This window comes from Ambystoma mexicanum, chromosome 13 (assembly GCF_040938575.1).
Source record: "Ambystoma mexicanum isolate Mex_15411 chromosome 13, UKY_AmexF1_1, whole genome shotgun sequence".
Classification (NCBI taxonomy): domain Eukaryota; kingdom Metazoa; phylum Chordata; class Amphibia; order Caudata; family Ambystomatidae; genus Ambystoma; species Ambystoma mexicanum.
This window is the reverse complement of record NC_090938.1, coordinates 691,534,442-691,554,308: the sequence shown is the minus strand read 5'-3', so window position 1 is coordinate 691,554,308 and position 19,867 is coordinate 691,534,442. Positions and strand designations below refer to the sequence as shown.

The following is a 19,867-nucleotide window of genomic DNA, read 5'->3' as shown; positions in this document are numbered from 1 at the left end:
GCCATGTAATGGCGGGATCAGACGCAACGTCCCCCTCCTGGAAAACAGCGATTGCCTCCATCCTCTTATCATCAGGGAGGAACTCCAGAACAGGGCCCAGCTTGTACCACAGCTCCCAGTCATACCTGGCTAGGTTCGCCAGTGCATTGGCCGCCTTGAATCTGATGGTGGACGCCACAGTGTAAATCACCTTCCTTTCCATGGAGTCCAGCTTCTTCCCCTAATTGTCCGGAGGGACCGAAGACGACGCGGACGGGTTAGCTGACCATTACCTCATGGCCGCCGACACCACCGAATACAGCAAAGGTTGCGACCTCAGGCACTTGGGTGCGGAGTCCGGCACCCAGTACTTCCTCTCCAGCTCGTTTGGCTGGGGTCATGCAATGGTTCTTCATGAAGACCAGGTCCTCATCCCACACGTCGTCCAGAAGGGGCACTGCCATTATTGTCTTCCTCCTGTACTCGCGCCTCTGGTACAAGAAACCCTCCTTCCTGGTTTCCTCAGCCACAAGCTGAAAAAGCTTGGAGGCTCTCGCGATCATGGAATGGAATGACCCCACTTCGTCCGGTGGGGACACCCTAGGTGGAGCATCCAAATGCGGAGACCCGCCGGCCGCTCCGACGATATGATCGTCGCCGTCACCTGTGGTCGTGTCCGTTCCTGTGTGAGAGTCTGCTGGCGGGAGGGGTTCCGACGCTGATGTGGAGACTGCAATGGGGCATCGGATGACGTTTCCTTTTCTTAGTTGGAGGCTGAATTGGGACCTGGTGGACCACACCTGGATCTCTGACAAGAAGGTGTGATGGGTCGACAGAATGGTCAGAGACCCATCCCTCGGTTGAGCTGGTGGGATTGGAAAACTAGGCCCTGCGCCGTCGTCTCCTTCGTCAATCTTGGCACAAAATGCCTGCATCTGATATGTTCCCTATGCCCGCCATTTTGTGGCAGTGCAATGGCAATGGCATCACAATGGGCATAGCCGTCAGCAAGCGTGCTGAACATTTACATCTTCCACCCTTTTTTCAGCCTTAGACCTATTTTAAGAAGGATCCTCAAGTGCAAATGCTGAAATCTGCAATGTCCTGCTTGGGGACTTAGCTCCTGACCATGGAACCTGAGCTGCAATGGGCAACTTCTGAGTCCTGGCGGGGACGTCCCGTCAGCACTGGTGAATGATTTAGGCATTGAAAAGGAAGCCTCAGGGTGCTGCCAGTAGTTTTAGACCCTTGTCGGGGAACCTGTGCAGAGTCAGTGTCAAGTTTTGCCCTCGGGATGTGCGACAGTGACTTTGTTGGGTTACCTTGGGAGAATCGGTATAAACTTTGGCCCTTCAATGGAGATCCTCTGGGAAATCTCATGCTTCTTTAGGCCCGGAGTGGGGAACCCAGGACTAGGGGAGAGGGACCTAGAGAATAGATGCAGTGTTGCTACAACGGTGATGATCCCTTCCGGATTGGAAGAGAGCAGTGGCCCAGAGTGCCCTGAAACGAAAGTTGCCTACCAGATTATGTTCCTTCTAAGCTGCATGCTTTGCCAGCTTCCTTCTGAGTGCTGGTCAGAAGAGCATTAGCAGCGCACATACCAACTTCCACCTTTTAGAGCATTTGTAAGGCACAAGCCACAAAAGTTACCTGCCATTTGCTTTCTCTGTTAAGCAAGCTACGTTATACTAACTAGTCCCGATATTTTGGTATAGCCGAGTTTATATTAACCCCACTATGCAAGATTGACTTTACAAACCTAATTTGTTTCCTCTAAGAATGTTGTGTAGGCACATTTCATGGTCAGCCTCTTATTTTCAGTGCTAACATTACCCTTTAAGGCGAGAGCAACATTGCAATATCATTGCGTGGCCTACAAAGAATTATGGGCAGGGGATTATTCCAGGCACTACTCATGGATGGCATTAGCGAAACAGATATTCTGAAATCTACAATCTTTTACCCTTTACAGCAAACCTTTGAGCAAAGACTTTAATGAATGATATGCCAGCAGGCATACAGTTTAAGGCAGCCAGCATTGTCCACAGATGCCTACATGCAATAGCTCCAGCATACTTGAAAACCTGGGTGTCCCTATATGAGCCTAATAGAACTCTACACTCATCTAGCCTGGCACTGGTTAGCTGCCCCAGATTTAAATGAACAAATATCCTAGGCAGGAATTTCCCTTTCTTGGCAGCCCATGTTTGGATCACACTACCACAGAATCTACGTCAGGAAGTAAACATAACTCTGAAAACTCTACTCTTAGCTGAAGCAATCACTCATAGGATCTAGTGGGTCTACCCCCTGCCACTCATCTCACTTGTCCCACTTTTTATATTGGTAAAAGTCTGTAATTGTGCACCTTGATGCTCATGGGTTTTCGGTGCTATATAAAGAAATAAATAAATACAATGATGGGATTTGGCATTTTCGTTCCTGCTGAATGTGCAGTAAATGCACATTCTGCATTTCTTTCTGTTATTTTCTCGCAATACCCTTTTAATAGAATCATGTACTTTGAGATTAGCTTCTGATATCCCCAACATCTTGTTTAACTGGGAGCCCCGGTGAGGTGAGGCTTCTATTTTTTTTTTTTTTTTTTTTTTTTTTGGTGTGGTGAGGGCAGGGGTGAGAGTGTGCAAATGAGCTGTAGATTAGATTCTAATTTTCTGTATTTTGTATTTTAACTGTAGAACAGATCATTAATAATATAAGCTTCTTTCCATTAAGATATGTTATTTCCCTCAAAGTTTCTCTCCAAATCAGACAGTAATATTATTGGAGCTCCTACCTGTGCATCTGCTCTGCTGGTAAAACTGATCTGAAAATATCAGTGGAACTTTGTGGGTGGAAGCTGGGCAGGTATATGTGCCTCGGTCCATTTTGTTTCATAATTGTTGCTGGGCATATTTTTGCTCATTTATATTTTATAAGTAGTCCCAGTTTTTGTGGAAGAAACTTGACTGCTACGCCTCTTATCAGTAGGGCTGGTTATAAGTTTGTGTTGTCTTTGGTTCTGTTCTGAGGGCAATGTAATGGTGATGGCAAGCAGTGGCACAGGAATTCAGATTGTCATGCTCTGATGTAATTATTCATCTGATACAAATTATGAAAGGCATTTACAACTGGCCCTTAAATTATTTTGTTCTAGTAGCACATGAACTCTCATTGGCATATTTTCTGACACACTCTTTTTGGTTGTGATTGTTCTTTTTAGCAAATGACATAATGTATAAATTCTTTCCCAGCAAAATTAGTTATAAGCAATATTTGTTCTTTATAGCACATAAGCGTTTTTTTCCCAGTAGCATAAAACATGTTGGAATGCCTGAGCAGAGTTTGTAGCTCGACAAATGAATAACCACAACAGAATGCATTTTTTATAGTGAGCATACAATGCTTTATTTGAGTACATGTATTTTTCTCCGTGTTGGGGTACTTTTTTTCAAGATACTGCGTCAGCTCTTGAATGTTTGGATTGGTTTATGACTTTTCATAATGCTTTAAGGTGCACCTTTTGCACCAATTTGTAAATAATTGCAGAGATTGGAGGGAGAAATTCCCTTTGACTCTCTCCTCAACTTTGCATGCTCACAAGTCGCATTCTCCAGCATGGGTCTGGCATGGATTCACATGCTCATGAATATTCCCCGTCGTCAGGCTGGGAATCCTCAGTAAAGAAAAAATCAGTATCAGTTTCGTTTCTGATCTGTCTTTCTTAGTAGTAACCAATCACTGGTCTCTGGGTCATACTGGCACCAGCCAATGACTGCCCTCTCCCTAAGACCCGCCCCTGAAAGCCTTCCTCAGATTTGGTGGCACGTGAAGTGGCAGTATCACTAAGTGAAGAGCTGCAGAGGAGTAGGAGGGAGGGTTCGTATGTGAATACATGCCAGACCCATGCTGGAGAACAACAGTTACAGGTAAGTAACTTGTTCCTTCTCTAGCATGGGGTCTGGCATGGATTCACATGCTCATGAATATAAGAATACATAGCAGTACACACATGCACAACCACGGGAGGTGGCAAGGCTCAACATTAAGCATTACATAAACTCAATATTAAGCAACACTTACCTCCTCACCAGGCCCACCTTCAGGCGAACAGGTTGCGCAGCACTGCTTGGCCGACTCTGGACTCCTCCCTGGAATCCGGTCGACGCAGTAAAATTTCGTGAAGGTGTGCGTCGACCTCCACGTAGCAGCCCTGCAGATGTCCAGCAGGGGCACATCAGACAAGAACGCCGTAGTAGCAGCGATCGCTCTGGTCGAGTGGGCTCTCGGACGGCCGGGCAACGGTCGGTTTGCCAACCAATGACACTGCATGATGCAGCCGGAGAGCCATCTGGAAATGGAAGCCTTCGAGAGGGCCTTCCCTTGATTCACAGGTCCAAAGTTCAAAAAAAGCTGTGATGTCTTCCAAAAACTCCTCGTGCGGTCCACGTAGAACTTCAGCGCTCTAGCTACATCCAGCGAGTGCAAAGTCCTCTCGGCCGGCGATGGAGGCGACGGGAAGAAAACTGGCAACACCAAGGTCTTGTTGAGGTGGAAGTCCGACGGCACCTTGGGCATGAAGGAGGGGTGCGTCCTCAGCACCACCCTCGTCTCGTGGAAAGTCAAGTATGGAGATTTGCAGGATAGGGCCTGGATCTCTCCCACTCGTAGAGCGGAGGTGATGGCCACAAGGAACGCTGTTTTCCACGACAGAAATTTCAACGGTGCCGAATGCAGAGGCTCGAATGGCGGCTCCATGAGCCTGGTCAGCACCACGTTGCGCTTCCACGCCGGGGCCGGGGCCTTCACCGGCGGGAACGATCGGAACAGTCCCTTCATAAATTCCTTCACCGGGCGATGAGACCACAGGGATGACCGTCCCGTAGTTCTGGTGTAACGGGAAATCGCTGCAAGGGGGATCTTGATGGAAGCGTGAGCTAGTCCCGCCTTGGCCAGCGATAGCAGGTACGGCAGCACTTGAGGGGCCGTAATTCGCAGAGGGTTAATCTTCTGTGCACGGCACCAGACAGAGAATCTCTTCCACTTGTGTCCGTAGCACTTTAGAGTTGAGGACACCCTGGCCTTTGCAAGCACCTCCTTGCAGTTTGCCGGGATATCGAATCCTCCAAACTCTACTGCTGCAGGAGCCAGGCCTGCAAGTTCAGCAACTCCGGGTCGTGATGGAGGATGGTGCCTCCTTCCCTGGAGAGAAGATCTGCGTCCGTCGACAGTCTGCACGAGGGCTGGAAAGGCGGGGGGGATGAACTCTCCTCCGCTTGTTTGGAGGGCTTCCAGACGGGCCCGGTTCTGCTGGGTCGCCTGTTGGGGTGAGGGGCAATCTCGTCCTTATCTCTGCGCATAAGGTTTGGATTGCCATCAAAATGGCCACCGAGTTGTCCTGAGGCTCGGGTACTGGCTGCGACGGGCGCGATGGTAGCTCCTCCTCCACGGGAGTCTCTTCGGCGCCACCGTCGCTCTCTTCGTCCGCCTCCTCAGGGTTCCCCCCATGGGACCGGACCTCCTCGGACCTCTTGTTGAGGCCCTTCACGACTTCAACCAGCTCCTCCTCAGAGGCTGTATCCGTGTCTGTGACGGCCACCGCCCCCCCTCTTTTTTCACCGGGGTCTTCACGGGGGTCTTATCGATGGGCTGAAAAGAGGATTCCCTCCGTGGCGGCAGGGAAACTCTGGGCCTCGAGGTCGCCTCCACTGGGTTAGCCTCCACAGGCTTCGCCAGGGCCGCTGCGACTCCCTCAATAGAGGCCTTCGCCGGATGAATCAAGGCCTTCACCACCTTGGGCACGCTTGAGGCCTTCACCTTGGGGGAGGGGTCACCGCCTCGCTCCCCCTCAGCTGATCCCTTTGAGATCGACCGGGGCCTCTCCAGAAGCTTAGCCGGGTTCTCAGATGTTCTCTTCCCCGAGCCAGAGTGTTGGCTCGTGGTTGATGGCGTCGGTGAAAGCGCGCACTGCCTGGCAGCCGAGGAGCCCGACCCTTCGGTGCTCCTGGTGCCTGCGGACTCGCGATGCATTGCCTTCTGTTGGGCCCCCATCGCCGGGGCGCCCTCACAGGACTTAAAGGACCGCTCGGACTTCTTCTTCTCACCTGCTGGGCCCTTCTCCAGCCAGCTGGCGAGGCGGGTCCGACGATCCCTCATAGTCTGTTCCGACAAGTTCTTGCAAAACGCACAGTCCTTCTCCACGTGCGTTTTGTCTTCGTGAAGGCAGTAGAGACATCTTGAATGCTCATCCTCCTTGAAAACATTCTATAATCCGCATCCAGGGCAGTTCCTGAACAGCTTGGATCCGGGCGTCGAGCTTCCCTTGTCCTTGGCCATGTCCACGAGGTAGGCCTCAGATTTTCTGGAATCCTCCAAGAAGCGTAACTCGGCGAAACTTCGCCCTTGAGGGGCGTAGAAAATTCCGAAACGGGTCCCCGTTGATCGGAAGTAGAAACTGTGGAGCTTGAGGCTCGATTGACTAAAGAAATGAGATTAAACTCTTTAAAAAATGCAAAACGCAGTAAAAGCTCGAGAGCTATAGCACGAGGACTCCCAACACTTGAATGTGCTCAGGATGGCTGCCAGGGGCGGGGCTTAGGGAGAGGGCAGTCATTGGCTGGGGGCAGTATGACCCAGAGACCAGTGATTGCTTACTACTAAGAAAGACGGATCAGAAACGAAAATGATACTGATTTTTTCTTTACTGAGGATTCCCAGCCTGACGACGGGGAATATTCATGAGCATGTGAATCCATGCCAGACCCCATGCTGGAGAACTTCTTAGCCAGGTGCGCACATGAAAGATAATGGCCCTCATTACGACCCTGGCGGTAAGGGGTTTACGCCAGCGTTAGCTGCGCCGACCCCTTACCGCCAACTACGAGTTCCCAAAGCGCCATGGTCACTTTTCCGCCGGCTTTTTGCGGGCGTAGAAATCCATGGCGCTATGGGACCTTGGTGTTAATTACGCCACCGTAATGTACGGTGGCGTAATTAACGCCTTCCCCACTCCCATTGAGCCCTATGGGGCCGAAATGGGAATGGGGAAGGGTAAATGGGTCAATGGGGACTTACCGCCCCGCCAACCTCGGAATGGGGCGGTAAGTCCGCCATCCGCCATGGCGTAAACGGACTTTACGCCATGGCGGAAAAGTCCGTCGATGGCGGAAAAAATCCGCCAGGGTCGTAATGAGGGCCAATGTCTGCACCAAAGCAAACCATTTCCACACTTAGAGAAAAATAATGAGAGGGAACATTGATACTGGCCTCTTCTTTTTCTCATGATGAAGTCATGAAAGTGTTGTGGGTCGCACAATACTTCATCCCACCGTCCTAGCCTACAACCGACTGTCCCAACCAAGAGGAAGTTGCAATAAAAACATGAATCCCAGAAATGTTTTGGGCCCCAACACTCGAGACAGAGTGTATGAGGACCAGATAGGGAGAAATGCTGCACGTAGGACGAACAGCTTGAGAATCCCTTTATCCCCAGAATAGACAGATGGAAAATCACGGCGAAAACCTTAGTGAGCAAGGGGAGAACAGAATCTAAGAAAAAAATGACAGAAAAGAGGGATTAAAAATCTTACAGTGCTGCACTCGTCCAGTACATAACAGGTGAAGAAAAGGATGAAGCGTAAGACAAGGCAGAGGAAGGCGGGCAATGGCTGCATGTGCTCCCAGCTTTGAGTAAGAAATTAAAGCTGGACACATTTTTTTTGGTGCTGTAAATATCACTTCTTTGCAGTCTCTATAGGGCGCACTTTGCCACAAATATGGAGGAACGGGGACAAGAAGTAGGATTAAGAAGGGAAGCACAAAGCAGTTCCCAGAACATAACTTCCAAGCAAGACTATATAGTTAAGCAAGGGCCTTACACAATAACCCAAGACCTTATAGGTCACCAGCCAAGATTGCTCATCACTACCAGCAGCGAAAAGCTTATTAAAAATCGTAGGGTCTTACAATGTTTACAAATGCCCGACACCCAACCCTCATTGGATGACTTAATGGCACAAAGTGGGTGTACCTGAGAACAGAGTGTTGGTCGACCAATGCCATATCCTGAAACCATCAAGAATGAAGAAGAAAGACATGGTGAAGACCAAGAAAGAACTGCAGGACACTATAAATTCCAACAACTGAGTGACTGCTGCTAAGGAGGTGGACTGTTAGTGGGTCAGGAGAGAGGACTGAGCAACAGGATCCCCAAGAATAGCTGAAAGATGTATGAAACCGTGGACTAAGCCTCTGGGACCACGGTAGTCACAACCCTAATGCCTGTTTTTCTGTTTGGTACAAAAAAAGAAGAAATTTGTTCTGAAAAAGTTCTGGAGCTTCTGAGTTATGCATATTGCTGAGATGACCATTGTATTCAGCCTCTAAACTGCACCATAAATTGAGTGGAGACTGTAACAATGTTTTTTGGTGTAGTATATGTTATTGGAACCTAGTATTGGAACCTTCACCTATTCCCAGTTGTTGTCAAACAACTTATCACCAGAGAATGGCAGTCAGTCACAAGTCTATCAACTGGGATATAACCCAAAAACTCTCCCTCTGTGACACACCTACACTCATCTCCTGCAAAGAGCGGACTCATTGTCAGCGCAGTAATCCACAACACTATACAATATCACACATTTTTAGTACTACTGTTCTGCTTATGCTGTGCTTGCAATCTATACAAGCAAATATTATCATGTATGCATAATACAAATTCATTACTCATGTACTGCAGCATAAGTCAAAATGGAAAATGGACAAATGAAATTTGTCTTAGCTGTATTAATATAATAGAGTTCAAAATATGATGAGGAATGTGATAAGCATGCCACTTGCCTTTAACGTTCCTTCCATCAGGGCCAATCCACAGGTAGAAAGGGTCGATGGTTTCATGATGAGCAAGCTTTTCATCCATGCATACTAGGAATGGGCTATCACGATTTATTTTGACATAAACTTTAACTGAAAGGCAAAAGACAGCACCAAATATCAAATCTATTTTTCAGAATGACAAAGTTACTCAACGTAGTGACTACCTTACTCCTAGTCCATAGTCCCCATTCCTCCATACTTGTAGGACATTCCGTCCTTCAGGACGGGACCGGAGCACTTTTAAAGCATCAAAAATACAAATTGTTGTCCTGCTTTTATTTTTACGCCGGCTACCGCACGTGACCATAGCCCCGCCCTCCTGAGCTCTGGCCCACGCATCGCGCTTCAGTCCTTTTCTATCGCCAGGTCCAGGACCATTTAGTAATAACCGAGGATACTTATTAGAGGGAATGCAGGCGGGCGTATGGAGGAATGGGGAATATAGACTAGGAGTAAGGTAGTCACTACGGTGAGTAACTTTGTCATACTCCTACGTCCCATCCCCTTTCCCCTATACTTGTGGGAGATTCCCAAGCACTGACCATAGGTATAACGGGTGGATGGAAAACCCCCTTACTGAAATAAATTCTTGAGAACTGCCTGGCCAAATTGGGCATCAGCCCGGAAGCTCAGGTCGAGACAGTAATATTTGCAAAAAGCCGATGGGTAAGCCCACGTAGCCGCCCTGGCGATAGACTCCCAAGGGACACACTTTTGGAAGGCAACCGCAGTCGGCTTGCCGCCGACCAAATGTGCGTGGATGCCCTTTAGTAGCTGAAGGCCCTGAATGCTGTAGGTCTCAGAAATACAGGAGGCAATCCAGCAGGAAATAGAAGCTTTGGTGGCTGGTTTCCCTTTCGGGTCGCCAAAAGTGGCAAAGAGTTATGAGGAGCTTCTGAGTTCACTAGTTCTATCCAGGTAGAACTTTAGAGCCCTTCTCACGTCTAAATTGTGCAGAACTCTCTGTGCATCCGAGGTCAGGTTCGGGAAGAAGACTGTTAAGGAGATTGACTGGTTCAAATGAAAATCAGTAAGCACCTTAGGAAGAAAGGAGGGATGAGGGCGAAGCACAACCTTATCCTTGTGGAAATTGAGGAACGGATTTTCCACCGAAAGAGCTTGGAGCTCACTTACTCGCCTTGCCGGTGTAACTGCAATCAGAAAATCAACCTTCCAAGAAAGGTACTTGAGATCGGTAGTGGCCATTGGTTGAAAAGGCTTATGGCATAAAGCAGTGAGGACCACGTTCAAGTCCCATTTGGGATGAGGAGTCCGAACCGGCGGGAAAAGGTGTAAAAGACCCGCAAAGTGTCTGTTGATGACAGGGTTAGTCAGTGAAAAGGAGCAGCTGTCCGTGGACAGGTAAGACACAATGGAGGACAAGTAAGTCCTGTAAGACAAAACGTGCATACCAGAGGCCACCAAGTCCGATATGAAAGACAAAACAGTGTCGACAGATGCCTGTCTGGGGTCAAGGCTCTTGGCCAAACACCAGCGACAGAAGCAGAGCCAATTGCTACTGTATTGAGCTCTCGTAGAGGGCTTCCATGCCGCTTGTATTATTTGCATGTTGTCCTCAGAGAGGTTGAACTGCGGTAAAGATCGGAACTCAGCCACCAGGCCGCCAAGCTGAGTGATTGTCGGAAGGGGTGCCATAACTGATGATTGCTCTGGTGAAGGTGATCAGGAATCTGCAGAACCTGATTGGGGAGGACCTCGACAGGTGCTGCAGGTCCGAAAACCAGAACCTGGCTGGCCACCAGGGCGCTATGAAGAGGAGAGTGCCGTTGGAAGCACTCCTGAGTTTCCAAAGAAACCGATGTATTAGTGGCAGAGGAGGAAATGCATACGCACTCTTGTTGTCCCACAAGAACTCAAGGGTGTCGCCCAAGGAGGACACTCTGAGCCTGTTCCTGGATGCATAAAGTGGAAGTTTCTTGGTCGACGATGTTGCAAAGAGGTCCACTTCCGGGGTGCCCCATTGCCGGAAGATCTCGCTGAGAACATTTGTGTTCATTTTCCATTCATAACTCACTGTACACTGACGGCTGAGCAAGTCTGCAGTCACATGGATGTGGCCCGGGATATACACAGTTTGGAGCCAGACATTGTGCTGGATGGCCCAATCCCAGATTTGGATAGCCAGGTCCACCAGAAGGGGAGACTTGGTGCCCCCCTGTTCGTTGATGTAAAACATTGTCACAGAATTGTCAGTGTGTATACGCACCACTATGTTGGTGATCGAGGGCTGAAAGGCTTTGAGCGCCAGAAAAACTGCCAGAAGCTTCAGGTAATTGATATGGAAGCACCTTTCTTGGGGCGTCCACAAATCGAAAACTTCGAGGTGTAGCAGCCTAGCACCCCACCCCAAGAGGGAGGAGTCTGTGGTAACCATTACTTGTGGGCGGGGCTACTGGAAGGAGGTTCCCACCAAGAGATTGTTGGTGGATGACCACCATTGAAGATCTGCTGTCATGCTGGACGGAATAGGAATCATCTTGGAATCCGGGTCAGTAGCCTGGGAGCAGCAGCTGAGTACGTCTCATTTTCAGGCGTGCGAGAAGCAGATCTAACACGCAAGAGGTCATGAGATCCAGAAGTCTCTGGAACCACCAGGCCGACATGTGGAAGGATTGCAGGAAGATCTGACATGTGGCTGAAAGGTCTGCAACCCTGTCCTCTGTCAGGAAGGCTTTGGTACTGACGGTGTCCCAACGGAAACCTAAAAAGATCAGGTCTTGAGAGACCATCATCGAAGAGTTCCGCCAGTTAACTGACAGCCCGAGATGGAACAAGAGCTGAAGAAGTGACTGAAGATTGGCCGAGGAGGCTTGTGGGCAAGGACTGTGCAGAAGCCAATCGTCCAAATATGGATATACATGAATCCCCTGTAGTCTGAGGAACGCCACAATGACTGACATCTTCGTAAAGACATGCAGTGCTGAACTGAGACCAAAACGGGAGCACACAATACTGGAAGTGGTCTGTTCCCACGAAGAACCGCAGATATTTTCGGTGCGGGCTCCAGATCAGGATATGCATGTAAGCATCCTGAAGGTCTACTACGCTGAGCCTATCGCCCTTCCGGAGAGAGGACTTTATCTGAAAGGGCATAATCATCTTGAATTTCTCTTGAGGTAGGAAGAGATTGAACTTGGAAAGGTCGAGGATAGTGCGCAGGCCAGCCTGTTTGGGTATGGGCACTGTAAACAGATGGGAATAAAACCCCTCCCTTCGCTCCCCGAGAGGAACAGGTTCCACTGCTATGAGGTCTAGAAGCTTCTGTACCTCGGCTCTGAAGGAGGGTTACCTCGTCTGCTGGAGAGGAGGGTGGGAAGGTGGCGTAGAGGGGAGGGGCAAGCGAAAGCCCACCCGAGCGACTGACAAAACCGATCGGTCTTGGGTGATGGTCTGCCACGCCTCCAGGTGAGACGAAATCCATCCCCCACCCGAGTTTTACTGGCGGATAGACAACCCGTTGCTGCGGAGGAGGGAGACTGCTGGCCGAGAGAAAAATCGGCCAACCTGGCGTTGTTGCTTATGACGGGGGCTGCCATTTCGAGCATCAGAGAGGCGTGCCCGGCGGTCCTGAAATCCTCTGAAGCCAGAGAAGGACCTTGTCTGAGACCCCGACCTTGGAGAGTAAAGTGAATTTGCAGGTGCCTTTCCAAGGACAGACAACGACTTGGCCGTTTGAGTACTGGCCTTAGTCTTAAGTTCCTCGTCCGTGGAGGCGTGGAACAGGTCTTTACCCTCAAAAAGGGAGGTCAAGCACTTTGTCCTGGACTTCCTTTGAATATTTCGTAGCATGCAGCCACGCCTGTTAGGAGATGGGCTGCAGCCTCAAGTAGATCCTGTGCCAAAACTCTGGCGTCAGATAAGCCACCCTTGAAGTCTTCAAGCCTATCCGAAGGAATGCATCCCTGGAACTCGGCTAGCTCTTTTCAAAGTTTCACATTGGCATCGGCCACAATAAGACCAGCATTCGCCTGACGTAGCTGAAGAGCTGAATTAGAAAATACCTTTTTTGCAAATGGCGTCCAGAAGCGTGTCCTCCTTGGAAAGGATTTGGGACATTGCAGTAGAAGATGTAGAGGCCGGCTTTCACTGAAGCGTAGCTGCAGCCACCACAGTCGACGAGGAGAGCGGACATGAAGACATGGATATGTCCTCAGACGCGTGAAGCTTATAGCAAGCTTCTATTTTTCTGTTTAAGTGCTGCCCAGTATGAGGTTTTTCCCATATTTTACGGGCCTCGGCCAGAAGGTCCTTCTCTAGGAACAGGCCGGTGCGCTCCTGTGGCAACAAGGTAAAGGCTCCAGAAAGAACCCCGTCCTGAGGAGCTGGGGCTCGGATATTGGAATGTCTAGCAGTGCCATCATATCCAGCACCTGGTCGTGGATGGCTCGAATAGAGCAGGGCGTGTCATCGCCGTCCTGGTCCGCCTGGTCCTCATCCAGCGAAGGGGAGCAGAAGACTGGTCCACTGTACGTGGCGTCTCAGGTCCTGAAGTGGTGTTTGGCAGAGCCACCAAAGTCTTTTCCACGGGGGAAAGAGGAGACAGAGGAGAAAGTGGGGGGGGAGGCCCCACAGGCAGAGGTGGAGGAGGTGGCCCAACCGGGATCAGCATAGGAACTACTGGAACAGGGACCAGTTCAGGCGACTTAGGATACATTTCCTTAAACAAATCCTTAAAGTATACCTTCATGGGTTCAGAATGCATAAGTGTCTGAAACATTCTGAAAAACGCATCCTCGGATGAGGGTCTGAGCACTGGAGTGGGCAGATGCTGCTCGGAAGGGGCATACCCCGAGGAATGTAAAGAGGATGGTTGCCAGAAAGGTACTCCACCAGTTGGATCTACATAGATCAAAGGAGCAGACGCAGGAAGGAGCGAAACTGTATGGAGCAGCGGAGTTCGAACATGCCAATCCATCGGAGGGCTGAACGGGTTCTTATTGTCCACAAAACGTGGAAAAGGCTGCACTGCCCCAAAAACGGCCCCTCAGCACCAGCCGTGGTGAACTTTGGTGTAAGAGAGGTAGTCAAAATGGCAGCCGAGGACCGCGGTTATTGGACCGCCATTTTGTCCACGCCTGAGACGAACTGTGTCACAGGTGTAGTGGACACCATCGGGGAGTCAGGGGTCTTATGTGACATCTTAGCCTTGTGACAAGGAACCTCGGCAGGGCCGGTACTAGCAAACCTAGCGTGTTTCTGAGACACCTTAGAGACTGCTGATGAGTTAGCCCGAAATAGGGAAGCCTTGGCAGAGCCAGTACGAGAAGACTTATGGTGCTTTACCGGCTTCTGTGCCCCCTCAGCAGGATTGGTTCCACCACTGGTCCGAGTGTCCCCCCCCGAAGCCAGGGCCTCCAGAGTAGGGCCCTCAATCTTGCCGGTAGAAATAGCCCCAAGACAGGGAAGTTTGGGAGTAACCCTGGAAAGTTTAGTCACCTTGAGAGGGACCTCGAGCCGAGACTCAGTAGACTTAGTTCCAGAACTGGAAACCCCAGGGCTGACCACGGTGAAAGAAGCACCAGAAGAACTGGGCCTAGCCTTAACCCCCAAAGGGGGAACCTCAGATGAAGATCCGGTCTCGGCAGCCCCTTTACAAGAGGCCTCGGAGGAAACTCTGGTGCGCCTCTTAGATCCCTTGCGGGATACCTCAAGGAGATCCCTGGTAATTGAGCTACTTGAGCCCCTCCCGGACACCGAAGACCCTGGGAAGTATTCCCCCGGCCGGGGTGTCCTGAAAAGGAACGAACTTACCAGCCGTCTCCTTTTTTCTTCAATGAAGAGCTGCAAATGCGGAGGAAGAATGCGTTGTAACACTTCCTCCCACCTGACAAGCTGACGTTGAAGTGCCTGAGCGGAGAGGGAGTCGATGTAGAAGCACACGTCCCAACAGTTTTCTGTGCCTAGGCACGCAAAAGCAGCGGGGATCCGCCCTCGCGAAACGACGTTCTTAGGATGACCAGGACACGAATTCCAGATGCTCCGGCATAGACGAAAGAATGGATGACTGTGGAACCGGAGCAGGAATGAAGGACAAGGGAACAGAAAGAAAAATATTCCCTGTGTGTAACGCTCACCTGGTTCCCACGGAGGCGCGGCGTCGAAGGCGCAGAACTCTGAAGATGGACAGGAAGGGCCCCTCTATTCTGGCTTCCCTGGCTCGTTGGATACCCTCCTGTGCGTGAAAAGGGAGTATTACCAACTTTGGAACAATGCTCAAGCCTCCCACTCCCTTCCAACTCTCCACGATACCTCCTCCACGATTCCCCGTGAAGCCTCACCTTAGGGTTTGGAAGGATGAGCTCTCCATCCTGCTTCTGATGCAGGGGCGCGTTGAAACCCAGTTACTTCACTGGATTGAGGATTGATGGGAGTTCAGGTAAGCTTGACTGTTCAGGTAAGGCGCTGTAAAAGTTCTGTTCAAAAGTTCAAGCTTAATAATAATGTTTGTTGTCTAATTGCAGCAAGCGCTAATGCTTATGTCTTTTTCCCCTTAGGGGCCGGGGTTCGGAGTGCCGGAGATATGGCGCCGACCCGAAGTGAAACAGTTCTGGATGAGCACTCAGGTAATGTCTTTGCATTCGCTCATTCAATGTCTTTGTCTTTTTTCCCCATAGGGGCCGGGGTCCGGAGATGCCAGGAAGCGGCAGGACCCGAAATGCAGTGGGAATAATCCAACAGGTAAGACTTAAAAGGAAACTGAGCTTTCCTTATTCCTTTTCTCCCTCTCACCTTTGTTCTTGTCTTTTTTCCTCTAGGTGCCGGGGCGTAGCTGAATCCGGAAGATCGCTGCTGAAGATGGAAGCGCCTTGCAAAGGTGAGTAAAATGCAGCGCTGCAGCGATCGAAACGAAATGCCTTTAAAATGATGTCTTCCTTTTCAGGGCCGTTGGAGAAATGAATCTGGGATGTGGATTTAGCAGGTAAGGGCTTTTCTTCTCCTATTCTCTTCCTTTCTCCCCTTGCAGGTGTTCCAGGGTGCTGGCAGGCGTGGCTGAAGTCAGGATGCAGGAGCTGACACGGTGAGCGTCCAGCTGCTAGGTGCAGAACAATGCGAAGCATGTGTGGCTGTTCGGGTGGGGTTTAAATAGCCTTGGAAGAAGTTCCTGGTATGTATCCTTCCACCAATCAGTTATGTATCCTTCCCCGACCACACCCGGGTGGTGAAGTAGTCCTACAGGTTAAGTAGTCCCATTCAGGCCTCAAGAGGGCCTGGATGAAGCAGCAAGGTCTGCATCAGGTAAGTGTGCACCCAAGCACTTAAACACATATCCTCTTCTATGAGCCTGGCGCCTAAGGCGCCAGGACTGGGGTCCGCTATGAGCCTGGCGCCTAAGGCGCCAGGACTGAGTCCAAAGGGCCCCGACTTGGGCCCGCTGAGACTTCCCTGGGGAAAATGATGTCTGCCTCTGGGGTTGCTGGGCCCGACCTGGCTCCTTAGAGGTAGGCATCATGACAGTACCCCCCATCAAGGCCCCTCCCAAGGTCTTTTCCTCCGGGGGTTTTGGTTTGTGCGGGAATCTTCGATGGAATCTTTGAATTAATCGTGGTGCGTGAACATAGTTACTGGGTTCCCAAGATCTTTCCTGAGGTCCATATCCTTTCCAATCAACAAGATAGAAGAGTTTCGACTTAACTATCTTGGAATCTAAAATGTCTTTCACTTCGAATTCTAATTCTCCATCAATCTGGACAGGGCCTGGGGGCTCAGACAGTCTGGTTCCAGGTTGTACTGGTTTTAGAAGAGATGCGTGAAAAACGGGATGAATCCGCATGTTGGATGGTAAATCGAGTTTAAAGGCCACTGGGTTGATAATAGCTTTGATGGGGTAAGGCCCAATGAATCTGGGATTAAAAGTTTGCTGACCCTTGAGGGGTAGATGTTTAGTTGCTAGCCATACCTGATCTCCTACTTGGTAAGGAGGAGTTTTACTTCGGTGCAAATCAGCGTTTTCTTTATACTTTTTCTTGGCTTGCTGTAAGTGGGTTGTAGCTTCTTTGAAGGCTTGGGTTATTGTGGAATGTAGGTGATTTACTGCAGGCATCTCCAGGGTCAGAGGTGGATCTAGGTCAGAGGTCCGAGGATGGTGACCATACAGGGTATAAAAAGGAGTCTGTCCGGTTCCAGAATGCACTGAATTGTTGTATGCATATTCTGCAATCCAAAGGATGTCCTTCCAATTCAACTCGGATTGGTGTAACATGCACCGCAGATATTGCTCGAGATTCTGATTGGTTCTCTCGGTTTGTCCGTCGGTCTGGGGGTGGTGGCTGGTGGATAACCGCACGTCTATTTGTGCTAGTTGGCAACATTTCTTCCAAAAGTGGGAGATAAATTGACTTCCACGGTCTGAGACTAATATGGAAGGGAAACCATGTAACCGCACTATATTTTCCATAAATTCCTTGGCCAAGGTGGAAGCTGACGGCAATCCTTTTAAAGGGATAAAATGGGCCATTTTGGAGAATAGATCCACTATTACGAGAATCGTGTTGTAACCACCACAAGGAGGCAGGTCAGTTATAAAGTCCATTGACAAGGTGTGCCAAGGTGCTGGTGGAATGTCCAAAGGTTGAAGTAGGCCGGCTGGCCTTTTCTTTTGACTCTTATTTTGGGCACAGATTCCGCAAGACAACACAAATGACTTTATGTCTTTTCTCCAAGAAGGCCACCAGAAGTGGCGTTTGATCTTTTCTTCTGTTTTCGCGATACCGGGGTGTCCTTCCATTAATGATTCATGATGACGGGTAATGACAAGTTCCTGCAATTCTTTACTTGGCAGAAATAACCGCTCTTGGAAGTAGGGTAAATCATCCTTAACGGTGTAGTGAGGACCCTTTTGACTCCATTCCAGTAAGGCAGAAGAGTCAAAAAGCTGTTTTACTTGAGCTTGGATGTCCTCAATGGTTTGCAATGAAGTCAAGCCCAGAATTCTTTGTTCCGGTATGATTGACACAGGTTCTAAACTCGAATTGGGTTCTTCCATGCCTATCCGGGATAAGGCATCTGCCTTACCATTCTTGCAGCCAGGGCGATAGGTAATTACAAAATCAAATTCCGCAAAGAATAAAGCCCATCGGAGTTGTCGCGAAGATTGAGCTTTGGCCGTCTTTAAATACTGCAAATTTCTGTGGTCCGTAATTACGGTGATGGTGTGTCTTGCACCGAGAAGATAGTGACGCCAAGCCTTGAAAGCTGATTTAATAGCCAGTAGTTCTTTGTCGGTAATTGCGTAATTGAGTTCAGGTGGAGAGAATTTTCTGGACCAAAAGGCTACAGGGTGTAGTTGGTTAGTTTCTGGGTCTCTTTGCGACAGGACAGCTCCCATGGCCGAACTGGATGCATCGGTTTCCACGATGTAAGGGAGATCTGGGCGCGGGTGCTTCAATACAGGTGCAGAGGTGAATTTGGTTTTCAGGTCCTGAAAGGCTTGTTCAGCCTCAAGAGTCCATTCAAAGCGTTTGTTTTTCTTTAGGAGAGCTGTGATGGGTTGAACAGTTCGAGAAAATTCCGGGATGAACCTTCGATAGAAATTGGCAAAGCCAAGCATGCTTTGCACTCCCTTCACAGAGCTAGGAGATGGCCATTTGAGAATGGCGTCCACTTTCCGCGAGTCCATTCGGATTCCTTGAGGTGTCAGGATGAATCCGAGAAACTCCACTTCTGTGGTATGAAAAACACATTTTTCGAGCTTGGCAAATAATTTGTGCTGGCGCAATTTCTCAAGAACTGCCCTAACATGGTTTCTGTGATCAGATTCTGAGGAGGAATACACCAGGATGTCGTCAATATAAACGATGACACAAACATCGATAAGTTCCCGAAGAACATCATTCATGAAGTACTGAAAGGCGGCAGGTGCGTTGCACAAACCGAAGGGCATTACTTGATATTCGAAGAGCCCAAATTTGGTGCGGAATGCAGTCTTCCACTCGTCGCCCTCTTTTATACGTACCAGGTGGTAAGCTCCTCGGAGATCTAGCTTGGTGTACACACGAGCATCTTTTACTTGGTCGATAAGCTCAGGTATCAGGGGCAAAGGGTAACGATTCTTAATCGTTATCTGATTTAGGGCGCGGTAGTCAATACAGGCCCTAAGGTCTCCTTCCTTTTTAGGTACGAAGAACAAAGCGGAAGAGACTGGTGACTTTGATGGGCGAATGAAACCATTGGCCAGGTATTGATCCAAATACTGGCGCAAATGCAGGTTCTCAGGTTCAGTAAGAGCATAAATCCTACTACAAGGTAGTTGTGCATTGGGTACCAAGTCGATTTGGCAATCGTAAGATCGATGGGGAGGTAAGGTGTTAGCCTGCTCTTTCTGAAAAACGTCTTGGAATTCTTGGTATTCAGATGGTAGCTGTACAGGGGTGGAAGTTACAGAGGCTAGACCCATAGCTGGATTCCTTGGGTAACAGGTTGGTTCACAATCAGGAAAAGTTATCTTCTTTGCTCGCCAGTCTATTCTCGGATTATGTGTTTCTAACCAAGGGATTCCAAGAAGTACTTGAAATTGTGGGGCCTTGATCACATCAAACACGATTGCTTCCCGATGTCCGTCCTGACCCACCAGAGTGATTTCAACTGTGGAATGCGTTACAGGCCCTGAGGCTATTTCGGTTCCATCAACTGTAGTAATTACATCTTGGGCTACTTTCGGGCGGAGAGGAAGCTTAATCCTGGAAGCCAATTCACGGTCTATGTAATTTCCAATAGCTCCACTGTCTATGTATGCTTTTATAGCATGCAACTGCTGAGGCTGTTTTGGGTTCACAAGCACCATTGGCATGACAAAATGCGAGGTCAAAGAGTTTGTTTTCAAGCTCGGCAAGCGGACCCCTACGCTTGTCGGGCTAGGTCGTTTCCCGAACCAGGTGTCAATAACTCGTTATCAGTGGCTCCAACCACCTTCTTGGGTGGTTTAACTGGACAACTTTGAAGAAAGTGACCGGAAGTTCCGCAATACAGACAAAGTTGCATTTGTCGCCTT

At 49.4% G+C, this 19,867-nt stretch overlaps 1 protein-coding gene across 2 annotated transcripts in view; it reads right to left on the bottom strand.

The window, feature by feature from the left end:
- Positions 1-19,867, bottom strand: part of ZPBP2 (zona pellucida binding protein 2) — an 854,148-nt gene that overhangs the window by 564,833 nt on the left and 269,448 nt on the right. For both annotated transcript variants that reach the window (XM_069634766.1, XM_069634767.1), the window contains exon 3: positions 8,824-8,949. In XM_069634766.1, the coding sequence (XP_069490867.1) occupies positions 8,824-8,949 (126 nt within the window). The remainder of the gene's footprint in view (positions 1-8,823; positions 8,950-19,867) is intronic.